The sequence below is a fragment of the Hyla sarda genome, chromosome 7 (assembly GCF_029499605.1).
Source record: "Hyla sarda isolate aHylSar1 chromosome 7, aHylSar1.hap1, whole genome shotgun sequence".
NCBI lineage: Eukaryota > Metazoa > Chordata > Amphibia > Anura > Hylidae > Hyla > Hyla sarda.
In genome coordinates, this window is record NC_079195.1 from 46,838,538 (window position 1) to 46,858,482 (window position 19,945).

At 44.3% G+C, this 19,945-nt stretch overlaps 1 protein-coding gene across 9 annotated transcripts in view; it reads left to right on the forward strand.

Annotated features, from left to right (window-relative positions):
- Positions 1-19,945, forward strand: part of PTPRE (protein tyrosine phosphatase receptor type E) — a 245,356-nt gene that overhangs the window by 176,876 nt on the left and 48,535 nt on the right. For 8 of the 9 annotated variants that reach the window (XM_056528880.1, XM_056528879.1, XM_056528882.1 and 5 more), the window contains 2 exons: positions 15,678-15,814; positions 17,016-17,106. In XM_056528880.1, the coding sequence (XP_056384855.1) occupies positions 15,678-15,814; positions 17,016-17,106 (228 nt within the window). Of the gene's footprint in view, positions 1-13,487; positions 13,576-15,677; positions 15,815-17,015; positions 17,107-19,945 lie in introns of those variants that run through there. The other variant, XM_056528888.1, reaches the window with a different exon arrangement.

The window sequence follows — 19,945 nt, forward strand, 5'->3', positions numbered from 1 at the left end:
GTTGTAATACCGATCAGATAGTGATTAGTAGAGTTGTTTTTCCTACCCCCATTCAGTTTCCTGTGAATGTTCACACCAGCCATGAAGAAGGATAATGGAATGTGTTTCATAGTAGCCAGAGAAGTGTTTCCCAACCAGTGTGCCTTCAGCTGTTGCAAAACTACAATTCCCAGGATGCCCGGACAGCCGAAGGCTGTCCGGGCATGCTGGGAGTTGTAGTTTTGGAACAGCTGGAGGCACCCTGGTTGGGAAACACTGAGCTGGAAGGTCTGACTTGTATTACCGCCATAGTTTATAATGTGTGAATCATCTGGGCATTTCCCTCTGCATCAGCTAGGATTCTGGGTGGGGGGTTAAGTTCTTGTCTAATCCTGACTTCATCATTGATGTAAAACAGGAAATAGGAGTAGGGAAGGAAACGGGGCACTTCCTTATTCTAGCTTCACTATTTTCTGGTTTAGTATGAAGTTTTACTGACAGACTGTATCTATGACCTGGGTAGCAGCAAGGTCAAAAACACTTCACACCTCAAGCTTGCAGTATGCCTTGCACATCTGATGTGCGAACAGTATGTCAGGCCTACTTTACCGGTGTGTATGTGATCGAAATGTGCAGAACGCACAATAGAAATAAAAAAGTACCGTATCTATCGGACGGTTAGGTTGCTCCTTTCTTTAACACTTAACCCCTTAAGGACCCAGGGTTTTTCCTATTTTGCATTTTCGTTTTTCCTCCTTTAAAAAATCATAACTCTTTCAACTTTGCACTCTTTCAATCCATATGATGGCTTATCTTTTGCGCCACCAATTCTACTTTGTAATGACATCAGTCATTTTACCAAAAAATCTTCAGCAAAATGGAAAAAAAATCATTGTGAGACAAAATTTAAAAAAACAAAACAACATTTTTGAACTTTTGGGGGCTTCTGTTTCTACAAAGTAAATTTTTCGGTAAAAATAACAACTTGTCTTTATTCTGTAGGTCCATATGATTAAAATGATACCCTATTTATATAGGTTTGATTTTGTCGTACTTCTGGAAAAAATCATAACTACATGTAGGAAAATGTATACGTTTAAAATTGTCATCTTCTGACAAAAACTTTTTTATTTTTCTGCATATGGGGCGGTTTGAGGGCTAATTTTTTGTGCCGTGATCTGAATTTTTTAGCGGTACCATTTTTGTATTGATCAGACTTTTTGATTTGTATAAATTTTTTCATGATATAAAAAGTGACCAAAAATACTCTATTTTTGAATTTGGAATTTGTTTGTGCGCACGCCATTGACCGTGCGGTTTAATTAACAATAGATTTTTATAATTCGGACATTTCCTCACGCGGTGATACCATATATGTTTATTTTTATTTACACAGTTTTTTTTTTTTATGGGAAAAGGGGGGTGATTCAAACTTTTATTAGGGAAGGGGTTAAATGATCTTTATTCCCTTTTTTTCCCTTTTTTTTGCAGTGTTATAGCTCCAATAGGCGGCTATAACACTGCACACACTGATCTTTTACATTGATCAGTGGTTTCTCATAGGAAACCACTGATCAATGATTCTGCCGCTTGACTGCTCATGCCTGGATCTCAGGCACTGAGCAGTCATCCGGCGATCGGACACCAGGAGGCAGGTAGGGACCCTCCAGCTGTCCTGTAAGCTGTTCGGGATGCCGCAATTTCATTGCGGAGATCCCGAACAGCTCCGTGAGCTAACCGGCAATAGTTTACTTTCATTTTAGACGTGGCAGAAAGTTAAACAGATTTGTAAATTACTTCTATTAAAAAATCTTAATCCTTCCAGTACCTATTAGCTGCTGAATACTACCCATTTCTTAAAGAGATTTTCCCATCTCCAAAAGGTGTCCCCTATCCATGGACCATCAGACGTATAATCAATGAATGCCCTTTTTATTCTTATGTGGAGAGGACAGCACCGGTCCCAGCCACTATGCAGGTGACTGTCCAGACAGCCAGTCCAGATTACAGACAATAAAAGTACTACAGGTCACAGCATTCAGGCAGCAGACTCCCAATTCATTGCAGAAAGCTGTTGTCTTTTTATTGGTTACCAGCAGTGCTATGTTTCGTTTAAGCTTGATAAAGGCTAAGTTATAGCCGAAACGTTGCACTGCTAGTAACCAATAAAAAGACAACAGCTTTTTGAAAAGAATTGGAAGTCTGCTACTTGAATGCTGTGACCTGTAGTACTTTGATTGACTTTTTATTCTTACATAAAAGGAATCACATATAACGCGTTTCAGGGTTTTGTCTGACCCTCTCACTTCCTCTGGTGCCATCTTGTTAGCATAAATATATATCCAGTTTATGCCAATCTGATGAAGGGGACCAGAACCCCAAAATCCGTTATTGGTCATTCTTTGTAACTAAAATAAAAAGACCAGTCCTTGATTATACGTCTGATGGTCCATTTATTTCTTGGGAGTGGCAGCACCTCTTGAAAAAGGTCCTTTTCTTTGTGTCTTCTACCTGGTGACTACAGGACTAGAGATCCCATCCTCCTACGATCCTTGGGCTTGACAGCAACTCCTCTTCCATAGTACCCCTGTTACGCCTAGCGCTCCGGGTCCCCGCTCCTCCCCGGAGCGCTCACGGCGTCTTTCTCCCTGCAGCGCCCCGGTCGGTCCCGCTGACCGGGAGCGCTGCACTGTCATGGCCGTCGGAGATGCGATTCGCACTGCGGGACGCGCCCGCTCGCGAATCGCATCCCAGGTCACTTGCCCGTCCCGGTCCCCTGCTGTCTTGTGCTGGCGCGCGCGGCTCCGCTCTCTAGGGCGCGCGCGCGCCAGCTCTCTGAGACTTAAAGGGCCAGTGCACCAATGATTGGTGCCTGGCCCAATTAGCTTAATTGGCTTCCATCTGCTCCCTGGCTATATCTGATCTCCTCCCTTGCACTCCCTTGCCGGATCTTGTTGCCATTGTGCCAGTGAAAGCGTTTCCTTGTGTGTTCCTAGCCTGTGTTCCAGACCTCCTGCCGTTGCCCCTGACTACGATCCTTGCCGCCTGCCCCCGACCTTCTGCTACGTCTGACCTTGCCTCTGCCTAGTCCTTCTGTCCCACGCCTTCTCAGCAGTCAGCGAGGTTGAGCCGTTGCTAGTGGATACGACCTGGTTGCTACTGCCGCAGCAAGACCATCCCGCTTTGCGGCGGGCTCTGGTGAAAACCAGTAGCCTCTTAGAACCGGTCCACTAGCACGGTCCACGCCAATCCCTCGCTGACACAGCGGATCCACAACCAGTAAGCCGAATCGTGACAGTAGATCCGGCCATGGATCCCGCTGAGGTGCCGCTGCCAAGTCTCGCTGACCTTCCCACGGTGGTCGCTCAGCAATCGCAGCAGATTGCCCAACAAGGACAGCAGCTGTCGCAGTTGACCGCCATGTTACAGCAACTTCTGCCTCTGCTACAGCAGCAACCATCTCCTCCGCCAGCTCCTGCACCTCCTCCGCAGCGAGTGGCCGCTCCTAGCCTTCGCTTGTCCCTGCCGGACAAATTTGATGGGGACTCTAAACTCTGCCGTGGATTTTTGTCTCAGTGTTCCCTGCATATGGAGATGTTGTCGGACTTGTTTCCTACAGAACGGTCTAAGGTGGCGTTCGTAGTGAGCCTTCTTTCAGGAAAGGCCTTGTCTTGGGCCACACCGCTCTGGGACCGCAATGATCCTGCCACAGCCACAGTCCAGGCCTTCTTCGCTGAAGTCCGGAGTGTCTTCGAGGAGCCAGCCCGAGCTTCTTCTGCCGAGACTGCCCTGTTGAACCTGGTCCAGGGTAATTCTTCAGTGGGCGAGTACGCCATCCAATTTCGTACTCTTGCTTCCGAGTTATCATGGAATAACGAGGCTCTCTGCGCGACCTTTAAAAAAGGCCTATCCAGTCGCATCAAGGATGTGCTGGCCGCACGAGAGGTTCCTGCCAACCTGCAAGAACTCATCCATTTGGCTACCCGCATTGACATGCGTTTTTCTGAGCGACACCAAGAGCTCCGCCAGGAAAAAGACTTAGATCTCTGGGCACCTCTCCCACAGCATCCGTTGCAATCTACGCCTGGGCCTCCCGCCGAGGAGGCCATGCAAGTGGATCGGTCTCGCCTGACCCAGGAAGAGAGGAATCGCCGTAGGGAAGAAAATCTCTGTCTTTACTGTGCCAGTACCGAGCATTTCTTGGTGGATTGCCCTATCCGTCCTCTACGTCTGGGAAACGCACGCACGCACCCAGCTCACGTGGGTGTGGCGTCTCTTGGTTCTAAGTCTGCTTCTTCACGTCTCACGGTGCCCGTGCGGATTTCTCCTTCAGCCAACTCCTCCCTCTCAGCCGTGGCCTGCTTGGACTCTGGAGCCTCCGGGAATTTTATTTTGGAGTCGTTTGTTAATAAATTCCGCATCCCGGTGACCCGTCTCGTCAAGCCGCTCTACATTTCCGCGGTCAATGGAGTCAGACTGGATTGCACCGTGCGTTACCGCACAGAACCCCTCCTGATGTGTATTGGACCCCACCACGAAAGGATTGAGCTCTTCGTTCTCCCCAACTGTACCTCTGAGGTCCTCCTCGGTCTGCCGTGGCTCCGGCTTCATTCTCCCACCCTTGATTGGACCACCGGGGAGATCAAGAACTGGGACTCTGCCTGCCTTAGGAAGTGCCTCTCCCCCCCTCCCAGTCCCGTCAGGCAAGCCTCTGTGCCTCCTCATGGCTCCCGTCCTTGTGTCACCCTGCCCCGTGCCAAGCTTCACCCTCTGCCCTCCCTCCCCATTCCAACTCCTGCTGCACTGCCTGCCGTTGAGGAAACCCTCCATTCTTTCCCGGTGTCCTCATCCCAGGGGAGGCAGTTACCGGACAAAAAAAAGGGGAGACCTAAGGGGGGGTTACTGTTACGCCTAGCGCTCCGGGTCCCCGCTCCTCCCCGGAGCGCTCACGGCGTCTTTCTCCCTGCAGCGCCCCGGTCGGTCCCGCTGACCGGGAGCGCTGCACTGTCATGGCCGTCGGGGATGCGATTCGCACTGCGGGACGCGCCCGCTCGCGAATCGCATCCCAGGTCACTTGCCCGTCCCGGTCCCCTGCTGTCTTGTGCTGGCGCGCGCGGCTCCGCTCTCTAGGGCGCGCGCGCGCCAGCTCTCTGAGACTTAAAGGGCCAGTGCACCAATGATTGGTGCCTGGCCCAATTAGCTTAATTGGCTTCCATCTGCTCCCTGGCTATATCTGATCTCCTCCCTTGCACTCCCTTGCCGGATCTTGTTGCCATTGTGCCAGTGAAAGCGTTTCCTTGTGTGTTCCTAGCCTGTGTTCCAGACCTCCTGCCGTTGCCCCTGACTACGATCCTTGCTGCCTGCCCCGACCTTCTGCTACGTCCGACCTTGCTTCTGTCTACTCCCTTGTACCGCGCCTATCTTCAGCAGTCAGAGAGGTTGAGCCGTTGCTAGTGGATACGACCTGGTCACTACCGCCGCAGCAAGACCATCCCGCTTTGCGGCGGGCTCTGGTGAACACCAGTAGTGACTTAGAACCGGTCCACTAGCACGGTCCACGCCAATCCCTCTCTGGCACAGAGGATCCACCTCCTGCCAGCCGGCATCGTGACAACCCCATTCTGATATGGGTGATATGTGCATTTCATGCGCTTAAGGGGTTACTCCGCTCCCCAGCATCTGGAACATTGTGTTCCGAATGCTGTGTGTGGGCTTCCGTGTTCACGTCTGCCCCCTCGTGACCTCACGGCCTGCCCCCTCAATGAAAGTCTATGGGAAGGGGGCGCGATGGTCGTCACAGCCACTCCCATAGACTTGTATTGAGGGGGTGGGATGTGACGTCACAGGACAGGGCATGATGTCACGAGGGGGCAGGTGTGTACACGGAAGCCCGCACACAGCGTTCGGAACTCAATGTTCCAGCCGCTGGGTAGCGGAGTAACCCTTTAAAGAGTATCTGTTAAGATCTTGATACATTTGTGGTGTCCTGGTACCATATTGCATACCGTACCTTGTGTGGTGGTCCCCAAAGTCAGAGTTACTACGTTCAGGTAGGGTCCCCCAGGTGGGACAGCCCCTAGTCGCCTCCTCCTTTTCTAAATTTATGATGTTAATGTGTATATTTAATATAATACATATTAGTGTGCTTACCTTGTAAGCGTCGCAGGGCCTTCGGTCATGTGACTATGTTAATTCCTCTATGGTATGTTGGAGGACCTTTGGAGGTCCTTGGGTCACATATTACCCATAACCCTTTGTAAAGATGATTGACAGAAGTATTGGACCAATTAGCTCTAGTCCAGCCCCTGCCTATATAAGGGAGCTGTAGCCAATTTTCGCTCTCTTGGGTTGCTGCTCTTGTGGATGCCGGATTAGCAGGACGGATCTGTGCAACTTTCAAAGACAAGCTACGCCAGAAAACCTTCTGGCCTCAGCCAAACTAAACCGTGAGTCCTAAACTAAATCCCCGCTAAAGCTAGCGTGACTACTGGACCGAAACTAAATCCCCTAAATCCAGTGGAACAGCGCATATCAGTCTACGGACTCTAAAACGCTTAAGGTCCCAACCACTGTCAATCTCTAAGAGACTTTGCCTGTATAGAGACTGTTCCGGTTATGAAGCTTGCATAAAATCTTCAGTAAAGTTCCAGCTGTTTTCAGCAAACTCTCCGGTTGTGGACATTCAATTATTCTATACCTCCCTATTGCTCTTGGGAAGGGTGGCGGTAGGACAAGCATTACAGAAGAGCCCTCACCCTGCCGTCACGAATAGAAAGGGTTAACCAGACACCCTTTAGTCACCGCACAGCTACACCCTATATACCCTACTCCCCAGGCTATCACACATTTTTTTTAATCCTCCCATTTCCCTCTCCTCATCATAATAAAACAACACCTGCCTTTGGCTGTCCGGGCATGCTGGGAGTTGTAGTTTTGCAACAGCTGGAGGCACACTGGTTGCGAAACGTTGCATTAGATGCTGGAAAGATTACTGCTAATTTGCAGTGCCCACACATTTTGCCAATACTCAAATGAAGAGGATTAAACTGCGGAGGCCGCCACCTTCATATAATACCGTTATTTTTATATTTCCATAAACAGCATACCAGATTGACTGTCAAATGACAGTGACAGCTACGACTGTGGTTACATGGGAGGGAACGCCTACGGGGAAGTAAAGGGTTACTTTAATTATTTCAGCTCAGATACAATTTGCAATAAAACGATGGAAGAACATGAAATCTAGTGACATTTGGATGGAATAATTACCCTCATCTGTCTTGGAATTGTTAACGTAGCATTGCCCGCGTGTGGCGCTTCCTGTTTTTTTGTAATTATACTTCTGAGCGAGGGCATTGGCATTGTCAGAAGCCTGTTATAATGACTTGTAAACTGTAATATGTCAGATAATAAGATCTAATGATGTTATCTGCTCACTTCTGAGTCACGCCTGGGGCTGTACAGGGTGTCGGGGAACACGCTGCATAGAGATTGTCCAGATATAGCTCTGAAATGTGTCAAACCAAGGAAAGGTGCGGATCGCGTTTGACTGGCTCAGACACACCGTGACTATTTTAACGGGGACATTTCTACCTATCTGTATTACAGTATATAATTCCCTTTTTTTTTTTAATTCTATTTTTATTGATATTATCTGTTTCCTAGATAGCTGGATGACACCACTATGACTAAGAGCGCTTGGCGCTTGAAACGCGTAACCTCTGCTGTTCCTGACTATGTCCTCTAAATAAAGACGGTTTTATTGCTTGGATCCTACTAGAAGTTGAGTGCCATAGGCAGTGAAGATGGATTATTTTTATGGGATTTTATGGATAACATAGTAATAAAGAAGGGAATTTACTAAGACCGGCGTTTCACACTTGTCATATCACATAAAAAAATAATGATGGCTATGAGAAAGAAATGAGACTGCACTCACCATCCATCACCAGTTTATTCAGTGTTCGATGGGTGTAAACAGGTCCGGAGGCAGGGGCAGACCAGGACAGACTGTTTCATGCTGAGGTGTGCTTCTTCAAGCCGGTGTGCCTTGGCACACCGGCTTGAAGAAGCACACCTCAGCATGAAACAGTCTGTTCCGGTCTGCCCCTGCCTCCGCCACCATACCTGTTTTCACCCACAGAACATCGAATAAACTGACGTTGGATGGTGAGTGCAGTCTCATTTCTTTCTTGTAGTCATCACTTTTCTAGTCTCATTGTGGACGTTGCACCTCCAGGACCAACTATATATCAGGATACCCTAGTCCCTTCCCTTGTATTTCACTCTGTAGACCAGTGTTTCCCAACAGGGTGCCTCCAGGTGTTGCAAAACTACATCTCCCAGCATGCCTAGACAGACAAAGGCTGCCAAAGGCTGTCCAGGCATGTTGAGAGTTGTAGTTTTGGAACATCTGGGGGCACCCTGGTTGGGAAACACTGCCGTAGACCCTAGTTGTGCTATTGCCGGGCCATTGGTTTCTTTATTGCATACAGAAAAGATAATCCTTATATATGTTACTCACTAGATCAAGCAGGTTTTTAACATGTATTTTTATGTGTCTAGCTTCTGTATTTGGCTCACAAATCCCTCTGTCCTGCTGCTCACTCATTCTGACATCCACTGCTCAGGAAGGGGCATGCCTGAGGCAGGCACTGAGCCCTCCCTCACTCATCATGCATTAATCTCCTTACTGAGTCTGCTGTGCTGTGCTGGGTCTCTTCATCCAATCACTGAAGGCTGCTCTGTTACACTCTCCTCTCTGTTTTCAGACAGAAGTCTGATAGGACAGGCGTGAGCTCAAAGGAATGCTAGTTCCATCATCACTTCCTGTGCTTCAGCTGGGACAAAGATAATACTGTAGCCGGAGAGGATTATGTTCTGGATGGTATTGGGACCCCTAGTGGCCTTTTCTATAAGCCATGATTTCTATAAAAAAGGAGATACAATTGTTTAATGAACTATATTAAAAATGTTAAAAGAGTAGTCCCATGTAGGAAAATGTATCTCCTATCCAAATGATAAGGGATAAATGTCCTAACGTGGGGGGGGGGGGGGGGGGTCTGACTGCTGGATCCCCTGCAATCTCCTGGGGTTCTGGCTTTTCTCTTGTACAGCAGGGGTACGCACGTGCCCTCCATGGATCTCTATGGGAATGGCAGAGATACATGAGCTGATATGCCGTCATCAGGGGGTCCACGCCTCCCGGAATTGGTACTCATTTTGCTTTCAAAATAAAAGTCCCATTGACTAATGGGCTTTTCCAAGTAGATTTAGCCAAAAGAATGAACATGTTTATTCTATTCTGTATCTAAACAGTGTTGGAAGTTCCGCTATGGAACTTCAGATGTGTAAATTGAGCAGCAGAATCTCATAGAAAATAATGGGGGGAGGGTACTGCAAGAAGATTCTACTCAGAAGTTCCTCTAGGAAATTCTGATCAAAATGTTCATAATCCCTATACTTGAATATTTTCCCAAAAGTCATCCAGGCCCCTCTTTGACCCTTTTACTGAGTTTACTGTGACAATTCCCTGTGGCAGAGAGTTCCATAGTCTGACTGCTTGTACAGTAAGAACCTAATACATAGAGAAAAAAACACAGACACATTTCAAGGGCTACCTCCTCCTTCATCAGATTCATCTGATGAAGATGGAGGTGACCCCCGAAATGTGTTGTGTTTTTATTATTTTATTTGATCAATAAATATGTCTCCCTAAGGACTTTCTGAATATCCTGAGTTTCTTCTTTCCATAAGAGTCAACATCATTCTTCCTGTTTACAGTAAGAAATCCCCTTCCATGTTGATGTCGATACCTTTTTTTCTTCTCTAGGAAGTCACAGGTATAAATAGATCATGAAAGAGATGTTTTTATTGGTCCATGATATATTTATACATTTATTAGGTTGCCCCTTAGGTACTAAACTAAACAACCCTAGGTGACAAGACCTGTGAGAGCTGTAACGACAATAGATGAAATGGGTTACAACCAACATGGCTAACCAACGCCACAAGAGCTCAGGTGACTATGCCATCAGATATTTGCCCCTTCGTTGGAGTATATTTTGGTTAAGTTGGTTTTATTGTGATACATTCATAGTGATATACATGTGCAGTGGACGATAACCATCAGTCACACTTTAGGGTAGGTCATTGACTCATGGTGGGCAGATGTCTTGAACTTGGCATGCATGGTCTGTTACTTCTTCATGGTACACATCTGGACCCATAGAGGTCAACGTCTCCTCACCATAAGCATTTCTGGCCAGATGGCTGTCTGCCCTTGCTGGTCAAATAGGACACAGGAGAGGCAGCAACTTTTACAGCACACAAAATGCTCAAAGTATGTTCATACCCTGAGGGCCAGTGATGTAGCCATGTGGATTAATGTAGGGAAAATGCTCAGTAGGAAACTTTTCAATAGGAACAGACCTTCAAAAGTGGGGGAAGACACCAGTAAATAGGAAATACAGTGATTCCTCAACTTTCATTGGCCTCAACATACAATACTTTCAACATACAATGGTCTTTTCTGGACCATTGTAACTTGAAACCAGACTCAACATACAATGTACGGACAGTCCAGATCTGCCAAACATGTCAATGGCCGGAAGAACTGACCAATCAGAATGGATATTCACTGGTAAAACCTCTGTATTAGCGCTTGCACTGTAGTACTGAAGCGCATGCACTGAATTCCTGTCTGGTAGCGCCCCCTACAGTGCAGGGAGGTATTAGATGTTCAGTACTACTCTTAACCTATGTCACAGTTAGCTGCTCCTTTGGACACCAAGTAAAGGCATCTCCATGTTACTTTTTTAGAAAATTGCATGTACTGTACAGGACCCTGAAGAAGCTCCTGTTCTCTACACTTCAGGTGTCAGCAGAGAGCACTGTGGTCAAGACAAAAAAGAAATTCAAAAAGAAAATAATTTCCTCTGTAGCATACAGCTATTAAAAAGTACGGGAAGAGTAAAGATTTTTTAATAGAAGTAATTTACAAATCTGTATAACTTTCTGGCACCAGTTGATTAAAATAAATAAATAAATAAATAAATAAATGTTTTCCACCGGAGTACCCCTTTTAAGGATCCACTGGAGTAGGAGGGGTTGCTAGTGGCCTTTAACTCATAGCAGGAGTCCTTAATAGGGGTCTACCCTTCTATGATGACCAGGACCTGTTTCAAAGGTTGCAAACTAGTCAGTTGTTTTTCTTTGGGACCCAGGAAAGGAACCCAGGTAAAAATCTAAAATAATCAAATATTGTATAGCAGGATCTAATGGTTTCCTTTGGGAATTGAATTGTACTGTTAGCTGGCAAATATATGGCAGTATTATGTGGACACTTTAAGGAATTATGATTTTGATATTATTTTTCTATTACGGTATATAGAGGTATTTTCTGGGCTATATTTTGCAGTATTGTCTTGGTACTATAAGGCAGTATTATGTCGGCTGTATATAGCAGTATTGTCTTGGTACTATAAGGCAGTATTATGTTGGCTGTATATTGCAGTATTGTCTTGGTACTATAAGGCGGTATTATGTTGGCTGTAAATTGCAGTATTGTCTTGGTACTATGAGGCAGTATTATGTTGGCTGTATATTGCAGTATTGTCTTGGTACTATAAGGCGGTATTATGTTGGCTGTATCTGGCAGTATTGTCTTGGTACTATAAGGCGGTATTATGTTGGCTGTATATTGCAGTATTGTCTTGGTACTATAAGGCAGTATTATGTTGGCTGTATATTGCAGTATTGTCTTAGTACTATAAAGCGGTATTATGTTGGCTGTATATTGCAGTATTGTCTTGGTACTATAAGGCGGAATTATGTTGGTTGTATATAGCAGTATTGTCTTGCACTATAAGGCAGTATTATGTTGGCTGTATATTGCAGTATTGTCTTGGTACTATAAGGCGGTATTATGTTGGCTGTATATTGCAGTATTGTCTTGGTACTATAAGACAGTATTATGTTGGTTGTATATAGCAGTATTGTTTTTGTACTTTTAGGCAGTATTTTGTGGGCTTCTTATGACTTTTCCTATTGTTTTCCTACTACAAGTTGGTATTTTAAGTTATTCAATTGACAGTATTGTTATGGTACTATAAGACAGCATTATGTTTGTTGTATATGGCAATATTATCTTGGTACTATGAGGTAGTATTATGTTTGTTGTATATGGCAATATTATCTTGGTACTATGAGGCAGTATTATGTTGGTTGTATATGGCTGTACTGTATTTGGAACTATAAGGCAGTATTTTGTGGGCTTCCATTGACAGTAACCTTTTGGTACTATAAGGTTGTATTATGCAGGCTATATATGTTAGTTTTGTCTTGACATTATATAGTGGTATTAAGTAGGTGGTATATTTAGAAGGAAAAAAAAAAGTCAAAAAATGGCAATGGGTTGGCTACTTTGCTTGTTGTCCAGGGTCCTATGTTCTGCAAAACCAAAAAATATGCATATGGACTGGGTATTACTATTGACAAGGGTTTTCATGAGGAAATCACATTAACCTCATCAGACATAGTCCATATGTATGGTGTAAAGCGAGACTAACATATAAGAAATATTCAAATACTTGGTATACAACTAAAACAGTGTTTTCCAAACAGTGTGTCTCCAGTTGTGGCAAAACTACAACTCCCAGGATGCCCGGACAGCCAAAGGCTGTCCGGGCATGCTGGGAGTTGTAGTTTTGCAACAGCTGGAGGCACACTGTTTGGAAAACACTGTACTAGAAGCTTACAGACAATTTAGGTCCCAGAATTAAAGGGGTATTCCAGGCAAAAACTTTTTTATATATATATCAACTGGTTCCAGAAAGTTAAACAGATTTGTAAATTACTTCTATTAAAAAATCTTAATCCTTTCAGTACTTATGAGCTTCTGAAGTTAAGGTTGTTCTTTTCTGTCTAAGTGCTCTCTGATGACACCTGTCTCGGGAAACGCCCAGTTTAGAAGAGGTTTGCTATGGGGATTTGCTTCTAAACTGGGCGTTTCCCGAGACACGTGTCATCAGAGAGGACTTAGACAGAAAAGAACAACCTTAACTTCAGAAGCTCATAAGTACTGAAAGGATTAAGATTTTTTAATAGAAGTCATTTACAAATCTGTTTAACTTTCTGGAGCCAGTTGATATATATAAAAAAGTTTTTGCCTGGAATACCCCTTTAATACTTTTGAATTCAACCTACACTAGAATCTCTGTTGAATTCCCTTTCAGAATATTTCAGTGTATTTTACTCCTCTCCTGTTTGCTCTGTGCTCTGTAGACCATGTCAGCACTTGCTCAGTCCCTTTTTTTTTTTTTAACAAAAATGGCATTTTTACATGGAATTTTGCACAAGGCTGCTCTCAGCATTGCTGATAAGCAAACCTTGAGTGAATTCCTTTCATTCTGACTGGCTGGATGGACCCCTGGCCTGATACCAAAACTCACTGCACACCCTGTCAGGATGAGAGTCATCGCTCACGCTTCAACTGTGTGAACGTGGCCTTCTGTACTAAGGGGAAAGAAGCAGGTGTGACCTTCTCCTCTCACGCCTTTCGTAGACATTTTTAGTTTCTAACTTGGATTGAAGCAGGTAAGAAAACAAACACTTTGAAAGACTAGTCAGAAGTTTTTGTTGGTTTCTCAGTAACGCGTTTCGGGGTGTACAGTATCCCCTTTCATCAGACTCAGAGACAGCACCTATTAGAGTGTATGGAGGTAATAGAACAAGTGGACCTATGAATGAGATTTGCTTTATTAACCACAGCATAGAGCTCATGGTTTGAAGGACTGTAGGTATCTGTGCATTATAAAGAAGATCAATTGAATTTAGTACTTGCAGTACTTAATTTTCATTTGGGAGAAAAGCATAAAGCATACCTGTCATCACAGAAAACATAATGCTTATATATGTTACTCACTAGTTCATGCAGATTCTTTAGCTTCTATATTTGGCCTCTGTTCTGCTGCTCACTCATTCTGACATCCACTACTCAGGAAGGAGTGTGTTACATCTCGCACCGTGGTCGGACATGCTGGCCACAGGTGCACACCTTGCCCATCTCCCTGTACTGTGGGCAGTGGGCGCACTCAGCCGGTCGGAGTATACTCAACCTGCCGCGTTCCTGGCTCCTCTGTTTCTCCTGATAGCCGGCATGCACACACCTGCTTCCTAGGGCGCACGCGCCGGCTCTCTGAAATTAAGAGGGCCAGCGTACTGGTAATTGGCTATTTCTGGGAGCTGACCCTATAAAGTGTTCTCACTTCCTTTGACCCCTGCCAGATCTTTGTGCTACCTTGCCATTGAGAAAGCGTATCACAATTGTGTTTTGCTATACTGTGTACCAGTTCAGTCTGCTACGTTCCTGTCCATTGTAACTTGATGCCGGCCCTGACCTTCCTGCCTGTCCCTTACCTAGAGTCCTTCCTTACTAGTCTGTACCTTGTCTCATCTCAGCCGCCACTGTGGGCAAGTCGTGCCAGGGGTAGCGACATGGGAGTTCGCCTGATGCAGCAAGTCCATCCCTCTTTGCGGCGGGCTCTGGTGAAAACCAGTGGCTCCTTAGACTCCGTTCCCTGGTGCGGCTTTCACCATCGTCCTCAGTGGTACAGCGGATCCACTATTCCAGCCGTTTCAGGGTGTATCCAAAGCCAGCACTGAGCCCATCCTCACTTACCATGCATTTACTTCCTCCCTGAGTCTGCTGTGCTGCCTCTCTTAATCCAATCACTGAAAACAGAGAGGAGGGGGTTACAGAGCAGCCTGCAGACAGGAGTCTGATAAACAGGACAGGAGTGAGCACAGAGGAGTGCTAGTCCCGCCCTCACTTACTGGACTTTGTCCCAGTATGTGCTTCAGCTGCAGATGATGCTGCACCCGGACAGGATCATGTTCTGGATGGTATGGGGACCCCTAGTGGTCCTTTTTTTTTTTTTTTTTTTTTTTATCCATGATTTCTATAAAAAGGAAATAACATTATTTTTGATAAAGTAAAGTAGAAAGGTTGATGTTGTGCCAAGATGTACAACATATAAAACGCTTTTCTGACAGTGCTCATTTAAAGCAGTATTTCCCAACCAATGTTGCAAAATAACAACTCCCAGCATGCCCGGACAGCCTTATTGCTTTTGCAAAACTACAACTCCCAGAATGCCCGGACAGCCTTATTGCTTTTGCAAAACTACAACTCCCAGAATGCCCGGACAGCCTTATTGCTTTTGTAAAACTGCAACTCCCAGCATGCCCGGACAGCATTATTGCTTTTGCAAAACTACAACTCCCAGAATGCCCGGACAGCCTTGTTGCTTTTGCAAAACTACAACTCCCAGAATGCCCGGACAGCCGTTGGCTGTCCGGGCATGCTGGAAGTTGTAGTTTTGTAACAGCTGGAGGCGCACTGCTGGAAAAACACTGCTTTAGAGAGTGGTGTCCCAATGTTAACAATGGTTTGGAGTTTGTTGGTCTTTCAGCTCATGTTGCTATACTGGGGGCAATACAAGGCCACTAGCAGCGCAGAGTATTTCAGGATATAAGAGTACTGCGGAGGGAATAGACGCTCAGTGTTGTATAGGAGAAGGGTTGTAAAATGGAGGCAAATAAGAAGGCACAGGATGTGTGTATCAATATCAAAGTATCATTACGTAAAGGTTTATTTTAATTAAAAATAAATATAATTTATTTTTGTACTTAAACAGAGCAGCAAAGGGTGATGTTACTGAGCAGCTCACCCACTGTGGTCAAGAAATACTTCCCGATTCCAGTGGAACATTTAGAAGAAGAGGTCCGGATACGGTCGGCAGACGATGGGAAGCTCTTCCGAGAAGAGTACAATGTGAGTCTTCGGCATCTGCAGGGGAGAACACTATGTCATTTTGTTTTTACGGAAAAATATAACTGTCTGTGCTGGAGGAGCGCCAGTCAAAGCAGATCTCCTGATATTACATTTCCTTTTTGATCCTACAATAACATGCGGGGCTAAAGTACGTTTTAATGGGGTTCTCAGGCGGAAAACATTTAATTATTTATTCATTTTTTTAAATCAACTGGTGCCGGAAAGTTAAACAGATTTGTAGATTACTAATATTGAAAAAAAAATCTTAATCCTTCCAGTACTTATCAGCTGTTGTATGCTCCACAGGAAGTTCTTTTCTTTTTGAATTTCTTTTCTGTCTGACCGCAGTGCTCTCTGCTGACACCTCTGCCTGTTTCAGGAACTGTCAAGAGAAGGAGAGGTTTGCTATAGGGATTTGCTCCTGCTCTGGACAGTTCCTGAGACAGACAGAGGTGTCAGACAGAAAAGAACTTCCCCTGTAGTATACAGCAGCTGATAAGTAGTGGAAGGGTTAAAAAAAAATTTAAATGGAAGTAATTTGCAAATCTGTTTAATGTTCTTGCACCAGTTGATTTAAAAAATAAAAATAAAAAAATAAACTGATAAAGAGTACCCCTTATTTTCCTGCCGAACCACCAGCAAAACTACAGGTTGTTATATCATATCTGGTCTGGGAGTTTTGCCTGCATTGTTTTCAGTTTGGGTGCTGTACTACGGTTTGCGACTAGGGGTAGTGTTGGGCTATGTTCACATCATGGCGGGCGCTGGCAGAACATGCTGGGGCCAGGATCGCTCAAAAATGGGCAGTCTCCATAGACGCCAATCTATTTATGAGCAGATTCCACCAAAAGAGTTGACATGTCACGATCTCCGTGCAGCAAGAACCCAGAACGCTGGGTTCCTGCATCCAGGGACATGACGCCACGCAACACCATTCATCCTCTATGGGAGGAGGAGTGACCGCCGTCCTTTGGATAGAGGATAAGATGTCTGTGGGCGGAATACCCCGTTAATACATCTGCCCCAATATCTTTTTAATAAGAATCTGGAGTGTGGATATGTTATAGTGCTCTTGGGGCACATACTCTCATGGACAGTCCATGATCCCACTGAAGAACGATATATACCGCATGGTTTATTGCAGGTGTAGGATGTAACATTCACAAAAATAACTTTATTTTTTATTTTTTATCTCCTGCAGTCATTGCAATCGGGGAATTTCCAAGGAACATTTGAAGTGGCCAACAGGGAAGAGAACAAGGAAAAGAACAGATATCCTAATATCCTGCCCTGTAAGTCCTATTAATGTAAAGGGTTCTCTTATTAATGGTTATGATGACGTGTGGTTTTCCTGTGAGGAAAGGCATAAAAAACCTTGACCCCTTCAGGGGTCTGTATATATGCATGGCATTTTGGAAGAAGGAAAGCTGGCCCAGCACTTGGGTTTAAAATCCAGTTTTTATTGTTGTAAATAAAAACCAATAACACACCAATGTGCCCCACCGTCCACACAGATCATGTGGGCGCATTTTGGGCACGAACACATCCTTTACACTGATGAATGAACCGGATGAAGTCCCCACTATGCTTCTGCTTGCGGCTTAGACTGACTCCCTCCCTGCATGGGATTAAGTTTGTTGTCCTGTTTGTTGTAATAAAATCAACAAGTCAAGTTTTAATAGGATGAATCTGGTGAGTTACTGAAAAAGTTCATTTTCTTCTACATAGTCTGGTGATAAAGGGTATATTCATACCTGAAACGCGTCCAGTTGATCTGTGTTAAAGGTGGGGCACACTGGTGTGTTATTTGTTTTTATTTGCAACAATTAGGCTAAGTTTCCACTTGTTTTTTTTTTCTGTCAGTTTTTGGATTTCTGCCACTGCAGTTTTTGAGCCAAAGTCAGAAGTGGATCCATAAGGGAGGAGAAGTGTAAATCCTTCCTTTATATGTCCTATTCCTTTTGAATATACTTCTGATTTTGGCTCAAAAACTGCAGTGGCCGTTTTTCAAAAACTGCCAGAGAAAAAACCAAGTGGAGCTGGATTTTAGACCCAAGTGCTGGACCAACTTTCCGTCTTCCAAGACTTGCCATTGCCGGTGCGTTCACAGAACATATGCAGGTGAGCTGAATGCATATATACACACATATATATATATATATATATATATATATATATATATATCTATGATAGGCGTAGCATTACCAAATCATCTACTTATTCTCACTTGGTAATCTTTTTATTTGTAGTTATTACTAGCAATATTCATATCCTTATTGAAACAAATTTGTGGTAGGCTTCTCCATTTACAGGGCTGCCAATGTAAGACAGAGCTGCAGTGTAATGCATGGGGGACGGTGCAGCAACAAAAAATAGATAGCTTATTTTAGCTTTGCCCTAGCGTAGTTAAAGTGGTACTCTGGGAATTATTTTTTTGTCTTTTGCTTGGAGCTAGCATAGATCTTAGAAGCACAGCGCACGGGCAGCTGCTTCACTGCCTGAATGGGAACTCCAGATTTAAGAAAAGAACTCCAGATTTAAGAAAAAAATTTTTTTTTCTTAAATCTGGACCCAGAAAGTTAAACATATTGGTAAATTATTTCTATTTAAAAATCTTATTCCTTCCAGTACTTATCAGCTGCTATATTCTCCACAGGAAGTTCTTTTCTTTTTAATTTAATTTTCTGTCTGACCACAGTGCTCTCTGCTGAAACCTCTGTCCATTTTAGGAACTGTCCAAAGCAGGAGCTAATCCCCATAGCAAAACTATCCTGCTCTGGACAGTTCCTGAGACAAACAGAGGTGTCAGCAGAGAGCACTGTGGTCAGACAAAAAAGAAAAGAACTTCCTCTGTAGTATACAGCAGCTGATAAGTACTGGAAAGGTTAAGATTTTTAAATGGAAGTAATTTACAAATCTGTTTGACTTTCTGGCACCAGCTGATTTAAAAAAAAAATTGTTTTTCAACAGAGTACCCCTTTAAAATGTGTGCAAAGCGCAAGACAAGCTGAGCTTCTCATAGTGCAGTTTGCCAAGTGTTGTATAAACTGTAGCGGTAAAATCTATGATATGTCGCCCAACTTTAGTGGTTGTGTAAGACAGACACAACAACTCATAAGTCTCTATGGCTGGCTTGCAGTGGTGCAGCCCCTACAGGTTGAGATCCGATCCCAGATTAGCCAAAACGAAGATAGGCAAAATACAAAAAAACAGTGGAGTGTGCCGAACATTCTGTTTCACATGTGGCAATTAGTATGTATAAAAATAAATAATTATTTGGTATATAGCCAAAAATATAACACATTTTGAGGTCTGACAACATCCTCTTCCTCAGATGTATTATGGCAGAATACACAATAGATCTGAGGAAGAGGTGGTAGTCAGACCTCAAAACGCGTTATGTTTTTGGATATATACCAATAAAAACATTTTTAATACAAATTAATGGACCACATGTGAAACAGTTAATTGCGCCTTGTTCTTTGTATTGCCTTCTCCTGCCAAACATTTCCAGGAGGAATAACAGTGCAATGGCATAACCTAGTGTTCTTATTACAAAAAACAAAGGTGCTCCAGAAATGTTTTTTCATGGACTAAAGCAGACATGTCAGCAGAGGTGACAGATCCTCTTCAGGGAATCATCTAATTGCAGATTATTACTGTTAATGTGCTTTGTGTAGGTGTCACTTCTAAATAGGGAGAGGGAATTATTATGGAATTTGTGATCTGAATCCATATCCGCCTTTATGTTGTTCGGATGATAAGAAATATGGAAAACATTTCTCGCAGTAGACAGAGCTGGCAAGGTCACAGGAATCCTTGAGAGCAGATTCTTACTTGTCTATGTAAACAAGTATCCATCTACAGAAGGCATCTTAGAAGATCTCTTGTCTTGTATTTGTATCTTGTATTTCTTTAGACCAGTGGTCTTCAACCTGCGGACCTCCAGATGTTGCAAAACTACAACTCTCAGCATGCCCGGACAGCCAACAGCTGTCCGAGCATGCTGGGAGTTGTAGTTTTGCAACATCTGGACGTCTGCAGGTTGGAGACCACTGCTTTAGAGCAGTGTTTCCCAATCAGGGTGCCTCCAGCTGTTGCAAAACTACAACTCACAGCATGCTGGGAGTT